Here is a 20,556-nt window from a genome sequence, read left to right on the forward strand (position 1 = left end):
TTTATGGCCTCTGCGTCTCTGTTCCAGTGATTTCTGTAGGAAACCCTACGTTTTATTCATCGCGTGAAATTTTCGCCCCGCATTTGCCGAATGAAAAAAAAAAAGTCAGCATTGTCATTGGTCATGTCAGACCCATAATGAACGGAGTCGCCGATTGTGCTCGCTTATAAATACATGATTTCACGTTAACAGCAGGGTTTGGACACGAATATTTTTGAGGTCATCTCCATGGATGGAAATATTACTTTTGCAAAGTGAGTAAATTACATTATTCATTGCTTTTTGACCGCGCAAAAGTAAGTAAATTATTACTAACTTCTAATCAAAAAATTCATGAAATTACATTCCGATTACTTCCGAAAGTTATGCAATTATTTTGAAATTATTTCCTATATTGCCAAGGGCGTCCGCAGAACTTTTTCCAGGGGGGTGCACCCGATGGCCGGGTATGGGGGAGGCGGTAGGTTAGCACCAAATGGAACTATTTGTTGTCTAAACTGCGCACACGAAACAAAAGTTAGAAACAGGAAATTAGTGCTAGGCTTGGAGAACAAACATTGATTTTTATTAATGAACAAAGAAGAACTCCATAAGCAAAATCTAATAACTTAATATCACCTTAGCCTGCTAATCAAGCTGTGTAGTTGTTTTCTAATAGTGCATAAATAATATCCGTAATTTCCAGGGGGGGGGGGGGGGGCACCGCCCCACTTTGCCCCCCCCCCCCCCCCCCTTCCGGACGCCATGTATATTGCATACACGTAACCTATGCGTTCTGGCACTCTTCTAGAATCAAAAATACGAGAAACCAAAGCCAACGAGCAAGAGAAACTAAATTTTTTCTACAGATGCGACACGCACTTTTTTTTGTCTTCCCACCTAATTTCGCCCCAGGCAGCTATTCCTCCATCCCGCTTCTCTCCTAACGCACGGGTCATTAGGCAGATAAGACAACGCGAAGGAAACAGAGGAACCAGAAGCACGGCCAAGCAGTCGTCACTTTCACCCAAGCAGAAATCGGAGGCGAACCAACGCCTCCCTTCAGGAAGCTCCCTCCACCGTTTGAAGTCTGCGAAGCAGTTTATTTATTACTTCGGCAGTCCGAGAAATTGACCCATGCAGCCTGCGTCCGAGAATATTGCCGTCATGCGCATTTACTCCTATTCCCTGGCGTCCTGCGCCGACGAGGGTAACCCGGCACCACCGGGCCCCAGGAAATAGGTGGTTTTACTCTGCTCCTTCGCCATTTGCTAATACATTTCCAATACTGGTCCGAGTAACTGTACTGCTTGGGCCCTTGGCCGCCGTAACCACGAGAGTCCCTCTGAATGTGCTCCTGGCTCGTTTTGCACTTCCACGTCCGTGATGTGCCTCTTCGTCGCCACAGTTACAGCCTTACAGCTTGCTGCTGGGAGGGTGCTTGCGACATACGTACCGTCTTTGTCAAAAGTAACCAGGCTGCATGGTTTGCTTCTAGCTTGTTTAGTGGATCCCTTGTGGCTGTCTTAAAGATCAAAACGTGTTGTCAGGTAAGAAGACCCCCAGTCCTTACTTTTAACGACCATTTAAGCTTCAGGGAAGCTGTAAGGGCTCCACTGTACGAGCTAGAAGCAAACCATGCAGCCTGGTTACTTTTGACAAAGGCTGTACTTCTGAGCCCTGCCCGCCTCTCGTATACACGCAGACAGCAACCCGACAACCAAGGATACCGGCGGTCTCGAACGCATGGTATCACTCGGTTCTTTTGTACTTGACGTTGTCTTAAAGGGACCATGAAACGTTTTTGGAAGTTTCCGGTAAATGAGTTCAATGCTCAGAACGAATGTATTTGGTTATTCAAACTAATTAGAAGTCTGTAAAACGAAACCAGCGATTCATTATTAATTTCTAAACACGTTGATTTTAAAATTCGCGGATCACCGCGTAACGACAGTTATTGGAACTACTTTTCAGGAATACGTGCGCCACGAGCCCGGCGCTTCCATCGACTGAAAGCATAAAATCACGGCTACAATTCCGGTAGCGGACAGTCATCTGTTGTCATAGAGGAAGGAAATAACTCAGGGGAGGTGGTTACGTCATATTTTTTGCAGCCGGCTCCCCCTGTTCCCCTTCTACTTGGCCGCAGTATCGGTTCGTATGCGCATGCGCAGCAGGCATTGCAGCAGACGACGACGGTGCGACCAGCGTTACCATTGGCTGCGCCGTCGGCCAAAGACTCCCAGCAGTCCTTGCGAAAACACGTGACTTCCGGCAAACTTTTTTGGCGTGCAGCTAGGATAGCAGAGCCTCTCCTGAGCTTTGCAAACTTCCTCCAGCTCTGCTGTGCAGTCGTCTCCGTGGCCGCACCGCCAAGTGCGTACAGTCTGCACAGTAAAAAAAATGCACCGTTAAAGGCGTAGCACTATTGAGGGCACCCTTTCCGCACCTTTATTTGTTAAGGCTGGGCTGGACACTTTAGCACCGTTAACGCAGTTAATGCAACTACAGGCGTTGCAGTTCCTTCGGGTGCAAAAGGTATCTAAGGGGTCCGGACGCTTTTAAATCTTTTGTACAACTTAGCAGCTGTTTAATCAAGCGCGCTTTTAATGATATGAGCTATTCAAGCCTTTCAGTAAATGACAGCTGTAGCTTTGATGCGTGCAGCTACGACTACGATTTGCGCAGCCATAATGTGATAACTGAATTATTTTAGCAGAACTGCTAAGCTTAAAGGTGCACTGAAGAGGAATCTGAACTCGTCTTTTTGCCGCGGGAACTCAATCTGCACGTTCCGAGCATTCTTAGAAACTTCGATTTATTGCCCTGTGTGGCTGATTTTCTTAATTAAATCGAATGAACTTCTGACTCCCGCCTTTTTTTTTATTCTCCCTCGTACGGTGGGCGGAGTCAACCAACGCGTGGAGTGCCTTTCAGCCAGTCCCGCGGCGGCTTGCCGCTCTGCCATCGGCGAGTAATACGTAGTAGTCCGTAGAAGCAAATAGTCCCCGCGTATTTTTATTTCTGCGGGCTTATTTTGCGCCTATATTATCTGCGAATTAAACTATTTATTCACGGAAACCTAAAAAACAAAATAAAGCGAAAGCAAAGCCTCCACGGAGCTGGCTAGAAGGCACTCCACGCGTTGGTCGACTCCGCCCACCGTGCGAGGGAGAATTAAAAAAAAAAGGCGGGAGCCGGACGTTAATTCGATTTAATTAGGAAAATAGGCCACACAGGGCAATAAATTGACGTTGCTAAGAATGCTCAGAACGTGTAGATCGAGTTCTCGAGGCATAAACACGAGTTCAGATTCCTCTTCAGTGCACCTTTAATAACTGACCCCAAATGGAGGCTCTCAAAGCGCCTATATATAAACTTGGAGAAAGTATGCGCGACATGGGAAAATAGGTATTGCGCGCAGCCGTGGTGTCTTCCGTGCGGAGCTCTGTCACCACAGTAACTTTGTGTGACTCGTTCCAGCGACGCTCATGCCTGTTTGTGTTCTTCTGGCGTAAACACATGGCACTTGCTAGCATCTTGTTACGGTGCAAGCTCGTTTGCTGAACGTTGGCCTCCTTTAGCAAACTTTTTCTTTTTCGAATAAATAAAAAAATCACACCGTGAACACCATGCAGCCATTAAATGTGACTCCACCGAAACAGGTTCACACACGCCGTGAAAGGCACCCTTAGGTGTGAAAATTATTTTTGCGAATGCCGTAATTCTAGTGCAAAGTTTGACAGGTCGTCAGCAGCTTTTGGTAAAGAATTCGTAGCTTCCCTCCAAGGGTGCACGTAAAGAAAAAATGACTAGCATCTTCTGTAATACTTGAAGCCTATAAAAGTGCAGATCGGAAAAAGGGTGCAACTGTAACTGTCACGCCACCACTGTACGCCTTCATCACTCGTAGTGCCTTAATTGTCCCAGGCTTTCCTTCTGTCATTCCTACTTTTTGAGACGCCCTACGTGGCATGCGAGAGACCAAAGCTTTGCAGAAACAAAGGGGCAGCGATGCTTGTCAATAAAAGTAATTTCGAAATCATTCTTTACTTTCCTGCGAAATCACTGAGCCAAAATAAATGATTACATTACTATTATAGCAGGAAAGCAATTCATTACATCTCACATTAGCTCGAAAAGTAAATAAATAACTAATTTCATGGCAGTCATTTAATTACTGCCATGCGGTGAAGCTGCCCGTGACGATTCCGTCGAAAACTTGCGCTTCATGTTCGTCAAGTGCATGCTATTTATTGTCTTAATTAAAAAAATTACTTAAGAATATGTTTATCGACTCATATGGCACGAAAAACGCCACATTAATTATTGCTACTTCATTTTTTATCACAGGGATTTAGTCAGAAAATGCAACTCGTTGTTAACAGAATAAAAGTTTTGCTAATTTACTTGTCTGGTATGTGCGCACACCTAAGAGATGGCGCTACGGTACAGAGCTATTGCACATTATTTTGGGCGCGTAGTGTTTTAACAGAGCAGATTCACTGTCATACATATACATGCCTTGATCCTTTCGGTAAGCAACCCGGTTCTGGCTATGTATAGTTTGTTGTTCTTTTGGTATTGTGTTTTTGCTTCGCTCGGTACCTTTAAAAACAAAAAAAAATCTCATTTGGAACTATGAGGAAGAGATGCAAGCAGTGTAGCTTGGACATCAACGCCAAATGTGCAAAAAGCCCAGGGGTTTCGTTTCAACATGGTAAAAACGCCTCTTCTCTATCTGGCCGAATGTTAAAAGGACGCGAGAACAGTGATTCGGCAATCTAGGCCACCTGCGCTGCCGAGAGGGCGCCGTGAAAACAGTTCTAAAAAAAATTGGCAGTGGTTTAGCACTGGTTAAACCTGGAGGACTGCGAAAGCAACGAGGAGAGAGAGAGAGGCGATGGAGAGCGCGCGGCAGCGGAGGCGGCCCCGGCACGCTAGCGCGACGGCGGCACCTCTAATACCCGTGTTACACGGGCGTTTTCAACGGCAGTTCAGTTAACCCTCAGTTGAGTATTTCAACTGTCGTTGATTTCAACTGGATTCGCTTGCTGTTACACGAGCACTTCGCGTTCAGTTCAGTTTGCACACTAACCACGTGACGTCGCCTCTAGAGCGAAATGAAAGTAAAGAAAAACAGCGTATACAATTTTTTGTGTGTAATAAATGATCGTCTTGTACATATTCTTTCCTATAGCGACAAATTTTGTGCCTTTTTTTTTTGCTTTTGGGCAAAAATTTGCGTGACGATGTCGGTTCGTAGCCAAGACTATCCGATGTGGGTCGGTTCGCTGGTCGTCGTCGTTTTTCTGTGTTTTCTCACTTCGACTGCTCGACGCACGCGCTATGTCTACCTGTGTTTAATGCGTCACCAGTTTTATTTGGAGTGTTTTCTTAGTTTGCCGCAATACACTGAGCCAAGACAATCCACTACGGGAAATATTTTTATCCGTTGGACGCCATCTTGTCAGTTGGCCGTTCAACTGGGACCCCCGATCTCAGTCGAACTCAACTGCCGTTGAGATTTGAACGGCAGTTAGCGCTGCCGTGTAACACTGCTAACTGCCGTTCAGTTCAACTGACGGTCAACTGAACTGCCGTTGAAAACGCCCGTGTAACAGGGGTATGAGTCACCCGCCGAGCGACGGCGGCGGCGCGCCAGCTGTGCGCCATGTGACGTCACTGCTCCTCGCGCATGCGCAGTATGGCCTTTCGTCAACTCGGCGAAATGGCTCATCGGCTCGCGTAGTGCTGCTTTCGCAACAAAATTCGACTCCTCAGTTATATTGTTCAAGTGTGCGACGATATGTTGACGTCTGAGTGACTACGCCCTATCGGAAAGTTAGTAGATGCACGAATCGGCTCGTAATTTTTATCACAGACAACAAAGACTCTGATCCGTATCTCAATTTAAACGCGAATCACCTAGAAAGCTTTGTGAAAAATCGACGCAGGAAGCGAAAGTTGAGCACAGGACTGTGTGCTGACACGCGACACCTTGCGCGGCGTTTGGCGTTACTAAAACGTTGGCATGGAGTAGAAAAAATAAAAAAAAAATATAAGGTGGAACGTAGTGTCTTTGCATAGCGAAACCCTAGTGTCTTCGCATAGGGCACAGCGTTAACGACAGCGCATCGGCATTTTACGTTTAAAACGTCGTTTTCTCATCCGAACCAACATGGAGGGCCAAGTTCTCGGAACGCCTAATGGCGCTGCGTATCTGTTACCGTAATCGGCCTCCCTCCACCATGGCCTGATTCTTAGCCAACTTCGCTTTTTTTTTTTAGAAAGAGAAAATTAATTTCTTAATAGCTATTCTGCGAGTTAATTGACCGTGCAACGTACGAGTGATTGCTAGGAGGCTTTTATATGGCAGTGGCAGTAGCACTAACCAGAAATAAATGGTTTATGGCATAGGGATGTTTAAGGTTTCGAAGCGACTCAGGCTATCGGGAACGTCGTAGCAAAGGGCTCTGAAAATTTAACCAGAAATAAATGAGTGAAGAGATCGTTGAGAAGATAGCCTTAATTGCGACACCAATTCATGTGCTCATATGAGAAAAGACTGGCCCCATGGTAGGGTCAGTAACGCGTTGGCTTTTGCGTCGAGGCATCGATTCAAAGCGGGTCTTGTCGTTCGTGCTTACCGTACGGGCCTGGCTGGACTGGCTGTGTGCTATCAGAGCGAGTTCATGGTTTTCTAACTGCTGGCTAGTACGGTAATGTTTGTCTGGTCGAGATGCACTGCTTGTTGAAGGCAAGTTGTCACTTTTTTTTTTGCTTTTGATCCATTTTTGCGCTGAAGCCTTCGTTTCCTTTTTTTTTTTCGTTTTGTTAACCTTTCGTGTACTGCCCACCCCTGCCTATGGCCTTGTACAAAGGTTGGCAGTGTTTATAAAGTCAGAAATAAACATCGACCATCGCGTTGGCAGCTCTACCACTGCAGGCTGGTTTCCATTTCTGTACCCCTCGTTGGCCTGCTAATGTAGTTTTGTCGTGTGAGACCTTAGAAGAACTTGTAGATTAGACCACTTTGTGGGTGCTTCACCTGACAGCTGGTGATGGTTATGACTAGTGGAGGCTCAGTGGCTGCCTTAGATACCGTGCATTTTCGGGGTGAGTGAACTTTCTTATGTGATTGCTCATATTCCACTTATGAAAAATGATAGGTATAACGTTAAAATATCGGAAGCGGGCGGAGTGGGCGAGGGAGCAAATGCGAATTAATGACATCCTAGTCGAAATCAAGAAGAAGAAATGCATTGGCTTGAGCAGAGCATGTAATGCGAAGGAAAGATAACCGCTGGTCCTTAAGGGTAACGGAGTGGATTCCAAGAGAAGGCAAGCGCAGCAGGGGAGGCAGAAAGTTAGATGGGCGGATGAGATTAAGAAATTTACAGGAATACGGTGGCCGCAACTGGCGAAGGACACGGTTAATTGGAGAGACATGAGAAAGGCCTTTGCTATGCAGTGGCCGTAGTCATGCTGCTGCTGATGATGATGATGATATTCTCTACACCATAGGGCTTCAGGAAGAGTGACTGTGCCTGCATCGACATCCGGATGGATACCACCACATACAATTATAAGATGCATGGTCAATTGTTCCTACAGATTTACCTACACACTGCACATGTGTTATCTTGTTGGATAATTTTTTTTTTCTGTAACAGCGCGCTCTAAGACACCCTGACCTAGCTTCAAAGAGCTTGGCACAGCCTTTTGACTAATCATATAGTGATTCTTCCCTGACCTGCCTTTCCCAATTTCTATACAGCAGACACGGGAAGGAAAAAGGGGGGGCTCATTATGGCATACATGAAGGAAGCCAAAAGTGACCGAAACCAAGGTGCATAGGGGATGTTTTCATTTTTTTTATTTGTAGTGTTCTTTAATGGGAGATTAATAGGGTAACGTTTAAAACTGATTAGAAAGCAAGAGAAAAAACAACCACATACCGCCGGTGGGATCCGAATCCACAAACTCCGAATTTCGCGTCCCGTGTTCTATACCAACTGAGCTAAGGCTTTCGGGGTTATTTTTGTGTAGTTTAACCGAGCCTTGAGAGTGTTCACCGGAGCCACCTGGTCCAAGAAGAACTATTCTCCTTCGGACTTTGCTGTAGCAGTATTTATTGTAGCAGTTTATTAAAGCAGTTTTTACGCGAAAAAAAAATAACGCTATACTTTCTGGCGCTGCAAGACTTGGAACGACGTTTTTTTTTTTCGTTTCCAAACTAATATGAATCGTTTTGTCTCTGGCTAAGAATTATGCTTTGTCCCTAGCCACCAGACTGCGTTAAATTAAAAATTTCAGCAGTTAATTTCAGTGAACTAGCCAGCTAATTAAACGGCTTTCAGAATGTTGACGCCTGCTATTGGATTTCCACTTTTGTCCTCAAAAAATTTTGTCTGTATTTGAATGGATTTTCAATAGCGTTCGCTTACACACCCGGTATATGCATATATGAAAGAAGCGCATAGCGGCTCTGCGGAATAGAATCAAGCATTCACTGCGCAGCAGTTGCTCAAACCCACAATAAATTCTGCACCGGGTGCTGTAGCCTGCTCCGATTTAAGAGCTTGCATTGTTCTCGCATCCTCGCGAAAAGCAACGTTCTCAAACTAAGCGCTCCGGCTGCTCCTACCAACGCGGAAATTGCGCCGCTAACGAGTAGCGCAGAAATTCCACGCATTCACCCATCTCCCTCCTATTCATAGCGACCCTGAGTGCGCCTTCGAGTGAGTGTTCAAGTACAAGCACCCACGCCGGTGGTTTGAGCGAAGTCTGAACGTAAGCCACCAGCACTGTGATTTTGTCACCCTGTTGTCTCTACTAAGGCGCTTGGTGCATTCTGAAGTCGTGATCACCGCTTCCATGTCGACTGAAACCGTTCCGAAACAGTCATCGTCGCTGGATGTTAACCCAAAGTTCGAGGAAATGTCAATGGAGTTTAAAAGTGACGTCATGGATTCGTCGGGAGGCACCAAGGGTAAGAGGGGCGTAGAAGTGAAGAGTCTGAACGAAGAGTCTACTTCATTGTCTGTGAGGAACAAAGACCGGGAGATTGAAGCGCCCTGCTCGACTGAAGTGCCAGTAAATGACCATTATGAGCCACCGTCAAACTCTTCCACTCCATCTGGGATGGCCGTCTGGAGTTCATCTGATGAGATAGCATCCATCGAAAGTACGGACACCGTGGGTAAAGAAGTTGAAGCAAAGCTCTGCTTTGTGAAGCCCCTCCAAATGTCTCAATGCACATCATTGACCACCGATAAAAGCAGTAACCTCACTTCGATCCATGTCGCTAACCAACATCGGACATCCACATGGACGTCAACACCTTTGGATAACGCAACCTTGAATGATTCTCGTGCGCCTGGAGAGAAGGGTGCCGCAGCAGGTCAGGGTGCCCACAACGCTGCTTCGGACAAGAATGAACAGGGGGACTCGGTCTTACAGACTCAGCCCACCACGAGTGGAAATTTGGAGAGCAAGCAAAAGCCCACAGAGGTGTGTACAGTGCTTCTCGACGGAACCGTGCTGAGGTTCACGCCGGCAGAGGGAGACACTGCCTGGTCAGCTGCGCGCGGCGACTACCTCCGAACTCGCACCACTCCGGAAGCTGGCCCAGCGCTCATCACACCACTTCCCGACGGCCAGTTCTACAACGTCGATCCAGCAGGGAAAAGTAACACTACGCAAGCCATCTACCGGAAGCGAGACACCCACGGAGTGCCCGTCGTCTTCAACATAACGCTCCCGGGTGTGTCCTTCTGGGACGTAAACCCAAACCACTTCGCCCGCGACCTGCGCGCCGTCGCCGGCGACGAAATCGTTAGCCACCGCATTACCCACTACGGCGCTCTCGTGCTCTACGTCAAGAGCGGAGAGATGGCCCAGAAGCTCCTCAAGCTGACCACCGTCGCCGGAGTGCCCGTCACCGTGCACGTGCCACGCGACTACTCCAAAAACCTCGGCAAAATCCGAACCGTGCCTTTCCACTACACCGAAACCAAAATGGTCGCCGAACTGGCCCGCTATGGTGTGGTATCTGCGCGCCGCCAGATGAAGAATTTGCGCAAGAGTGACGGCACCAACGAACGCATCACTCGGAGCACGGTAATACTGACCTTCCGAGACGACCAGGAGCTGCCGTCTCATGTGCGCCTAGGTTTCCTCAAGTTTCCCGTGGAGCCGTACGTCGAGGCTCCCGTCCAGTGCCGGAACTGCCACGGATTCTGGCACATTGCCCGTGCCTGCCACAAGAGGATACGCTGCCGCACGTGCGCCGGACCGCACCACCACAGCGCCTGCACGTACAAGCAGCGGCCGCGGTGCGCAAACTGCCGCGGCCCGCACACGGCCGTCCACTACCGGTGCCCCGTAAGGCAGGAGGCGTGCCGCAAGAAGAGGTTCGATCTGGCCCTCCAGTGAGCCTCTTTGGTACCTCAATAAAGTGAAGGAAGACTTGACCGAGATCGTGGAGTCTGTCTGTTTACAAGCCCAGCTTGTAGTTATAGGGTCCAAAGCTGGACGAGTCAGACTATAAGACGTAGGAAACAATAACGTCAGAACGACAGAAACACCGAAATGACACTCGTAGTGAGTCTTCGTTGCGCGTACCATTTGCATTCTGTGGTGTTTGCGGATACATTACACCCACAACCTCTGCGCCTTTCAGGGGATTCAATCGGGGACTTCATGCACCAACTAGCCTACCAAAAGCCCTATTGAGGGTTCCTGTGAGTGCCGCGGAAACTAAACTATTTACTGTCTCCTTGCCAGAACCGCCACTGCTGGCCTTTTGGTCCATGCCTGATTTTTCACAGGAATAGTAATATGCAGCGTGCTGTCCGCGGTACATGTGGAGGCAAAAATTTTCTTTACCAACGCCCATTTCGCACGTACTATCGTGAGCAAAAGGGACCACCCCTCCCCTTCGTGTTCGTATCTTGCCGCACTGCACGGTGGCGCCACCAAATCAAATACTCCTGGGGTCTAGACCGGCCCAGTCTCGACACAAGGAGTACTTGGTCTGGTGGCGCCACAATGTAGTGCGGCAGGGCTCGGAACAAGAAGGAAGGGTGGGGTCTTTTGCTTTTGCCACGGTATAGTACGTAGTATTTCTAAAATGAATGTTGTAACCTGTGGTCAGTGAGTGTGGAAAGCGTTAATGCGTAACTGTTTTTTTTTTCTTTGCGCAGAAATCGTTCATGTGCCACCTATTACACAAAATCCTGAACTTGTCTTTATGCCTGCATGTCTGTGTGAGTTTCTGTAGGCGTGCTTAGCTCTCGCTGGTTGCCTATCGAATCACAACGGCTTAGCTGTGAGCTCAGGTGGCTGCAGTGTGCTCTCTTCCGACGTCAGAGCCCGCTGAAAATGAAAGCGGCTGAAAGTATTTCTGTAATAAAACTAAAGTGCACTGGCCATGTCTTGGGTGGTCGAATTGCCCCCAAGGTCGTGTGTTCCGCTAATGGCAACAAACAGGGCCTGAAAATGTAGTGTACCTGGTCCTCAATATGCACTGTCCTTTTTTCGTGGGTGTAACGTGCTCCATTTGCTGCGCTCATGCAGCGCTCGACTGGGAGTGGCGGGCGTGCATGAGCACGTGACAGGCACGTCGTTGCGTGACGCTCGCTCATAGGCGTGGTTAGCGCAGTTTCCGGTCGCGTGGTTTCGGTTTCGGCCGTGTGCGGCTCCAAAACTGTTTATACTACAGCGGCGACGGGAATGGCATTTTCAAAAGTCCAAAATTTACGCGGATAGAACTTACGGTGGGCTGCACGCCTGGTTAAAAATAAGGAGCCCAACGATAACAGTTAAAAAGTTAACTTCTATATATTAGCGAACGAGCCTGCCAGTTAGCATGTCTCAGCTGTATTCTGATGCTGAGACATGAGACTGCTGACAATGCTACACTCAAAAAAGCGCTCGCCTATTCTTCAAAATTACTCACACTCGTAGATGACACACCATATGTAAAGCGTTTTTATTAGCATCGATCCAGCGATCGTGGCAGCCCGACTAGCGAATGAAGACCGAGGGGAATAGGACGCGAGAAAACAATCAAAACTTGCTTGAACGACAGTGACTTACAGCAGACCGCTAGGAGACCAACTGTTTCTATGCTTCCAGCGGGAAGCGCCGCTCGGCTCATGAAGCACCTTTTCTTTTTTCACTAGCTGCGAGATTCGTTCTTTGAGATAGAGTGATAAAGAAGGTCTAGGTACGGGAGATGGCGTGAAAGTCTTTTCACATTCGTACTAGCGCAGTGAGCGATAGAGCTGCTCACTAAACCGATACAGCGTCGGCTGGTGGAGTGGATAGAAGCTCGTCAGTGGCGCCGTCACAACGATGCTTCCGAAGAAGTCTTCCGTTACGTACGGTTTGCACGGTCCCCAACTGCACGAGCAGCCACCGCCGAAGAAACAGCGTCTCGAAAACCCACTATCGTCGGGTTTCAGCTGCTACTCGTCGTACGGCGACGGCACATCCACTCCTCTTCGAAGCGAGTCTGCTGGTACCCAGGTCGGAAGAAGGAGCAACTGCTTTCCTCTCTCTCAGGGCACACGCGATGACAGCGGGACAACATCCAGGGCGTCAGTACCTTCCTCTGCAAGTGGAAACTTTCGTCGCATTAGTCACTACAGCTACGAAGTTTCACACTGGAGTAACCAAGGCGGAGAGGCCGCTGATTTGCACGCATACAGCCAAGTCAACGATGTTTCCACAAGTCAGGAGAGCGTCGTCAACAGCGCTACCTGCAGCCCAGGCTACGACTCATGGAGTTCCGAGGACACCTACTCACTTCCAGTGCAAAGTGACGACAGTGGCGATGTCTCCCATTTTCCCTCTCCAAAAGCATCTCACTTTGCACAAGCCGGTTGGAGAAAGCAAGTCGACAATTCTACATCAAACCCAGTGAGTCTTGGGGACAATAACTTTCTGCCCAGCTCAAGCCTGCACAGTAACTCGATCTGTGGATTTCTTCCCAGAGGCAACTTCGCGTTGCCTAATAATGGCGGTATGGTCAGCATATTTGGCCCCTACAGCCCTGGTCAGTGCTTTATAAAAGGTGATAACTGCGGCCAATTCGATGGCAGCAGTGCCGCTAGTAACGGGGATTGTCACACGTGGTATTCTGTTCCACGCGTGCAGAACTGTGGCTCTGTCCAGGGTAGCTCTGCGTGCTCAAACCCCGCACTGTACTTCTCAGCTCTTAACCTCGCAAACATCCAAGGCAGCAGCAGAATCGTTTCAGAGGGATTCAGCTGCAGCAGTCTCCCAACCTTGAGTTCATCAGCCGCTGCGCAAGTTGCGTGCGATTCAAGCAACAACGCGTCGTTGCTGTTTCCGTGCGAGCAGAAATTTTACTCTTTCCCGAACAGCGCCGCATACACCTACCCTGGCACATTCTTTACGAGCCCGAACATCCCATGCTTTCAGCGCAGCAGCCAATTTGAGTCTGGTGAGTACAACGTCACTGATCGCACAAACTCAGCCTTGCCTTCAACTGTAAACGTTCCGGCAGCTAGCGACAAAAGCAGTACTGGCAACACGTTTTATTCTTCTCCGCATGAACAAAACTGCAGCTCAGTGACGAATGGCTCTTTGTTCACGAATCCTTGCGTAAATTTCTGGAACCATACCGTCACAAGCACCCAATGCAGCAACCAAATCCCACCTACCGAGCTCATCAACAGCGATACCCAAAATTCAAGTGCAACAGCGGCTGCGCAAGGTGGCGGCTCTCAGAACCCAGGTTGCAATAACCAAGATAGTGCAAGCCACGACTCCATGTATGGCTCAACAAAAGACGGCATCATCGAACCGGCTACAATCCCCGAACCAACCGAGGGCGTCATTTCGGCGAGTGTTGTGGAAGTTTCCTCTGGTCACCTCGAGGAGGACGGCAGCTCTGTCCCAACTGCGACCACTTACGACAGCAACGCCACCTCTGAGGAGACAGCGACGCAAGCGGCGGACATTACCACTTCCCCTGAAATCGGTCCTCGGTTGTTTCCTAACGATTACGCGACCAAGGCAAAGTCGCTCAACTTGCAAGCCTCTTTGGACGCCGCCAAGCAGAAAGAGCAAAAGCTCAAGTGGCCCCTACCAATCCCTATCAACATCAAGGTACAAAACAGCAATATGTCCTTCAACAACATCGACTACGACTACGTGACGCAGTGCGTCTACCAGGCGGCGCTGGAGGAAGTTTGCGCCCAAGGGATCGATAAGAATGGCAGGCTGCGGGTCTTCGTGAAGTCCCCGAGAGCCGCCAGCAACCTCCTGCAGATGGAAGACGTGGGCGGGGTGGCCGTGCAGTGCAGCATAGCGCAAGGGTACACGGACACCGTCGGCTACATCCGGGGCGTGCCGAGGCGCTACTCGGACAGCGCTCTGTTCGAGCTACTCGAGGACGAAGGTGTCATCTGTGCCAAGCGTCAGGCGGGGTACCTCCGGTACGACAACGGCGCCGTGGGCCGCATGCTCACGGGAACGGTGGTGCTAGCATTCCTGCCAGACCAGCGGCTGCCGCAGTCCGTGACCATCGGCCACGTATCGTACCAGGTCATTCGCAGGTATAAGCAGGATTTCTAAAAATTGGGGCAATGTAGATTTAAGTAGCAAGGGAAATGACATTGTGCCGTAAGTCCACGCAATGAGGCCCGTATTCAGATGATGTTTTGCCTTTTCAGTTTGTTATTGTTTGGGTGTAGATCTCATCCACCACGTGTCTTGCGAAGTGGGCCAAACGTATACTGACGAAGGAAGCTTACAGTGATCGAAACCGGTGAGCACAAGTAAATGTTCCTATCTTTTTTTTAATGTGTGGTGTTGATAAATGGTACTACATTATTCCCGTAAATACTTTATGGCTAAAAGATAATTCATTACAAAGCAGAAGAAAAGCTTCTGCTCGGAAATCAAATCTCTTTCAGCGATAAAATAGGTACACTATTAATTTCGTCTGCTTGGTAATCAAATCTCTTTCGGCGATAAAATAGGTTCACTATTAATTTCGTCTGCTTGGAAATCATATCTCTTTAAGCGATAAAATAGGTACACTATTAATTTCGTCTGCTTGGGAATCAAATCTCTTTCAGCTATAAAATAGGTACACTATTAATTTACTGTTCGCCACCGCGTCGGCTCAGTGGTTATGGTGCTCGGCTGCAGACCCAAAAGACGCGGTTTCGATCCCGGCCGCGGCGGCGGAATTTTTTTGGAGTAGAAATTCTAGAGACCCGTGTACTGTGCGATGTCACTGCACGTAAAAGAACCCCAGGTGGTCGAAATTTCCGGAGCCCTTCACTACGGCGTCTCATAGCCTGAGTCGCTTTGGGACGTTAAACCCCATAAACCAAACCAAACTAATTTACTGTTCATCAACACCACAAATTAAAAAAAAGATAGAAATATTCCCTTGTGCTGTTTGGTTTCGCTGACCGTTAAATTCTTTCTTGCGTATGGCAAACGAGCCCTTGATCTCTCTCCCCATGTCCACTCAAACGTATGCAGAGGAGATCTATAGAAAAGTAAAAGTTTGTGAACACAGCATTCAGTACAAATTGAAAGGGTGTCGTACTGTCCATGCAATGAAACCCGCATTCAGAGGCTTTGAAGCTTCTCGGCTTGTAACCGTCTGGCCATCGTGACCAACTGCCTATTACATACCAGGCTACTCGCAAGTATACACACGACAATTCTAAAAAGTGGAGGCAAACACTGATTGCAACGAATGGTAAGGGCACTGTTTCGCAACTTTACACAACGAAGTCATGCGTAAACAAGGTAATAATTTTTTCAACAGCGCATGCTACACAAGGACACAAGACGAGGAAACACACACACGAGCGCTGAACTGCAACTTTATTTGAGAAAAGGCGCCAACCTCTACATATATACCCTCAAGGATCCGCCCACTAGGGTAAAACCTAAAATCACTGCACGTGTCAAGCCACAAGCAAGAAAAAATATTCAAGAGTTAAGCATACAATACAAGGGTGACCAAGACCGCAAAAAAGAAGAAAGATTACAAGAAGCAGCGAGAAGAAATTATTTCACTTGCCCCTTTTTTGCGTAACAAACAGTGGGCAGAAATCGTTTTTACCACTTTTAAAAACGATTTCTGCCCACTGTTTGTTACGCAAAAAAGGGCAAGTGAAATAATTTCTTCTCGCTGCTTCTTGTAATCTTTCTTCTTTTTTGCGGTCTTGGTCACCCTTGTATTGTATGCTTAACTCTTGAATATTTTTTCTTGCTTGTGGCTTGACACGTGCAGTGATTTTAGGTTTTACCCTAGTGGGCGGATCCTTGAGGGTATATATGTAGAGGTTGGCGCCTTTTCTCAAATAAAGTTGCAGTTCAGCGCTCGTGTGTGTGTTTCCTCGTCTTGTGTCCTTGTGTAGCTTGCGCTGTTGAAAAAATTATTATGAATAACCAACTAGCCCGTGAGCTCACCCTGTTCAAGTAAACAAGGTGTATTGAGTGGTGCCACTGGGTAAAATTTGTGCTGAAATGTGAATATGGCAAAGAGTTTATTACAGCGAAGGCAGTTATAGCTTTGGTTTCTTTCTTTTTCTTTCTTCCTTTCTTTCTTTTTATTTGAGACAATTTAATGCAAATTGGCTCAGGAGGCAATAGCAAAGGCCCGGATGGTGCCTCAGTAGGCTATGCCCCCTGACAGCATAGACAGCACATCTGTAAATATGATTATACATCATACGCAGAATCAAGTATTACACATCAGTACAAATACAGTAAGATGCACACCGTCTTAGGTTACACTCTAATCTCTCTGTAGAAGGAAAAGGAAACTGACTTATTTGAATTGTAATAACACAAAACCAATGTCTACCTACTGCATTAAGTTTATCAGTTAAGTTTATCAGTACACAAAAATATTTCAACAAACAAAAATTGATAATGTGGAATGTAATCCAGTGTGCATAAGTAATGAAATATGATCTACATAGTGCACTATGGTAGTACAACATAATACAGGCTAATAGCACTAAGAGTAGCCACATATATCCCTGCATTCTGCCCTGGAACCTGGAATCTACAGCGTCAGCCGTTAAGACCTTAATTAGTATACTTCGTGAACTTACTTATTCAACTTAATGAACGAAATTTAATTTAAAATACATACAAATAATATAAATTCAATGCCCGCCGATCCTGGCAGGTGCAAATTGGAGAGAGAAATCCCCCTTCCTACCTTTATTAGGAGAGAGGAGGGAGTAGGAAAGTGCGAGACCTAAGAGGGGCTTGGGGGTTATGACGAGGGCGGCGGAATACGCAACCTGATGATGGTTCCACAAACAGAAGACAACAGATGGAAGCACATCACTGTATGAGACAGGTGTGCGCGTTAGTGATGCAAAACTATCGATATTACTATAGATACTATCGATAGTTGATTCACTATCGAACTATCGATGGTAAAAAAGACTATCGATAGTACTATCGATAGCCGTATCGATACTACTTGTAATATATAGAACTATCGATACTCTAAAATCAACTACGCATACCCACTGCATCCTAACTTGGTTTCCCGAGTGTGTGGCGTGAAGGTGATGGTATGAGTAACTGACAGGACTCGCCCGTTTTCGCGGCTTACGTGTCACCGAGCTCTGCAGACGTTCCCTTCGTAGAGTTGCTGGATAAAATGTGAGCGTGCGAATGTCCTAGTCGTAAACATGTGTGCGAAAACCATTTCTGCAGCGGTTACGTCAGCAAGGCAGCACAAGCACTGTTTGTTCTTTCATCGGATGCAGTTCCAGGTATTTTTCCGAACTGTCCCAGTGCTTCCTGTTTCATCGGATGCAGTTACAGGTATTTTTCCGAACTGTCCCAGTGCACGTTAAAGAACCACAGCTCGTCGAAATTTACCCGGAAACCTCTACTACGGCATCAATCATAGCTTCAGTCTCTTTGGGACATTAAGGCACATGAGACTGTCAAACCAATCAGGTATCGCAAATGTTTTGGTTATATCGCTGGCCAACAAATGCATAATATCAATATTGTTACTATCAATAATCTTACCATCGACAGTTTCACTATCGATAGTCTTGCTATCGATAGCGGTTATATCGCTGGTCGTACTATCGATAGCAACACTATCGATAGTACTACTAGCGATAGTATCGCTATCGATTGTAGACTATCGATAATACTATTGATTGTAGAGTATCGATAATACTATCGATAGTCTATCGATAGTATCACTATCGATAGTTTTTACACTATCGATATTTTCAAAAAAACTATCGATACTATCGATAGTCAATTTTCCGATAGTTTTGCATCACTAGTGCGCATACACCACCACAGAAAACAAACCTGGCGAAGTCGAGCCTGCAGACCGAGAATGCGAAGAGTATAGCGTTGACGAAGGCACCATTTTGAACTCGTAGTCGCGGTAACTAGTGGAGTCGCCCTCGTCTCGGAGCCAGGGCGACTCGATGCGGAGCGGACCAGTGGTTGTGCAGTGAAGCATGCGTCCAGGGCAAAGAACGTGGTAAGGAAGCATGAAGGTATCTTTGTGCCTACATTGAGAAAAGGTCATTTCAAGCGAGGCCTCACAAAGAGCTCCTTATAAGGGGCGTTTAAAAATTGACCGACAGAAATTGAGCCATCTTCATTGAGGCAAGACGCTCGTGAAGATTTAACCCTAGTTGTGACTAATACGGAATTCGTACTTCCTGGCAATCCCACACAGGTTCAACCACTCTTTATTCGAATCTAATAGAAAGCCTCTCTATTTCATCGAAGAAATGTTCGAAAACTTGCTAGTGGGCCGACTAATGTCCTTTTGTTCTGACATTTGGTTGTGTTTCAACAGCGTTGGGAATATTGTGCCGGGACGCGGAGACCAACTTTCACTGTATTCTCAATAGGTTGTGGAGAAATCTCCAACCGTATCTCTTGCGTTCCAAGTCGTAATCAGCGCGGGTGTGCAGCCTGGGTCAAAAATTTTCAGGTAACAAGGTCTCTCTTTTTTTTTTGCCATATAGATCTTTTCACTGTTCACAACTGGATTTTGAGCACCTGCGTTTTGAACCGTTCCCTGCACGTACAGCAAGTTCCCAACATTCAATACGCCAGTCGGAACGCTACCGGCCCAGCCCAGTAGCACTATGGCTGTGTCGAGGAGGGCACATATGAAGAGGTGTGTACCGGAGCATTTACGATGTCCCTCATAATCGGAAGGTATTGAATAGTAAGGACGAGGGTTCTCCTCACCTTACAAGCATTGAACTTTCCAGGGTCACCATAAATGCGCCAGTACATGATTCGAAAACTTCTGGCCAACACTGTCCGTATTCCTTCGGCAGTGAGGTTTGCTGATAACTATGATTCCGATCCCATCGCAGGCTGAAGCTGCCGATGCAATGCTTCAACTGCCAGCGGTTCGGCCACTACGCGAGAGACTGCGTAGATCCCGTCTCCTGTCGGCTGTGCGCCGGCAACCACTTGTACGAGGACTGTTTCCAGAAGAACAAGCCACGGTGCAGCAACTGTCGCGGGTGCCACGCATCCACTTTCTGGAGGTGCCCGGTGCGCCTTGCACTCACTTCGGCCGACCAGCGAAATGCCTTCATGCGGAAGCTCATCAAGGACATCTAGGAGGGATCTACGCCCGTACCGCAGCTTCAATAAAGAGCGTTTACGCATTTGTCTCCACCATTTTAGGATACGGATTTCTGCAGGTACGAATTGTGTTTGAAATAAGTTTTTCTATCAGACACTGCAGTAGAAAGTTAAAGGATTGTGAGCATTCAGCTTAAACAAATTGTGCTTGTCTTGCGATTCCTTGAGGTTGGCCTTTTATGCTGAAGCCATCGCCTCACGTTTCACTTTTGGTATTGTAGTTCCACGGATAATTGTCTGGAAGGTACAAAGAACAATCGTCACTTTATGATGATAGCAACAACTGAGGTGGTTGCCTGCTGGCAGTGACTTGCAAGAACAGCGTACTTGCGGAGGGACAGAGAGATGAAAACTTCATTAAAGGTCAAATTAAGACGTATTCTTCTGCAAAAGCGGGCACGTGACGTCTGGTCGACGTCAGCCTCCGAGGCCAGCCACGCTCGTCAGCGGGTAGAAGGAAGCTGGGATAGTGTGGGCAGGGGGACATATTCCACGTTGACGTAGGGTAGGCGTAGAGGCCAGAGGATACGGTGAAGGTAGCTGGAAAGACTGTCAAGTGGACAGCGCCTATAGTCTACAGTGGAATGCATTGGTACGCCATCTTTAGGTACGTTCGGCAGCCCGTTGCGATTTGCGGCCGAGCCGTTCGTGCACAACAGCTTGAAGTAAAATGGCTTGACGGTGGGAAGAATTAGACGGAAAGCGTCAAAAGGAAGTTAAGAAGTTTCACAGCGAGCTGTGAAAAGAAAACTGATACGTGTAACGTTAAGAGATCAGAAGCGGGCGCAGTGGGTGAGGGAACAAACGCGGGTTAATAACATCCTAGTCGAAATCAAGAGGAAGAAATGGGCTTGGGCAGGGTATGTAATGCGAAGGCAAGATCACCGCTGGTCCTAAAAT

General features: G+C 47.5%; 1 protein-coding gene and 1 pseudogene across 1 annotated transcript; both read left to right on the forward strand.

Annotated features, from left to right (window-relative positions):
* The first annotated feature begins 6,502 nt into the window (after positions 1–6,502).
* LOC149336473 (uncharacterized) lies at positions 6,503–10,960 on the forward strand. Its single transcript, XM_089554714.1, has one exon. The coding sequence runs from the start codon at positions 8,860–8,862 to the stop codon at positions 10,417–10,419; it is 1,560 nt and encodes a 519-aa protein (XP_089410840.1). The 5' UTR covers positions 6,503–8,859; the 3' UTR covers positions 10,420–10,960.
* Positions 10,961–11,073: 113 nt separating this feature from the next.
* LOC149336474 (uncharacterized) lies at positions 11,074–19,665 on the forward strand (annotated as a pseudogene).
* The last annotated feature ends 891 nt before the right edge of the window (positions 19,666–20,556 follow it).

The sequence above is a fragment of the Amblyomma mixtum genome, chromosome 7 (genome assembly GCF_055824585.1).
Source record: "Amblyomma mixtum isolate Tamu chromosome 7, ASM5582458v1, whole genome shotgun sequence".
NCBI classification, from domain to species: domain Eukaryota; kingdom Metazoa; phylum Arthropoda; class Arachnida; order Ixodida; family Ixodidae; genus Amblyomma; species Amblyomma mixtum.

Coding starts and splice junctions, on each gene's coding strand:
- LOC149336473 (XM_089554714.1), top strand. CDS start 8,860: ATGTCGACTGAAACCGTTCCGAAACAGTCATCGTCGCTGGATGTTAAC.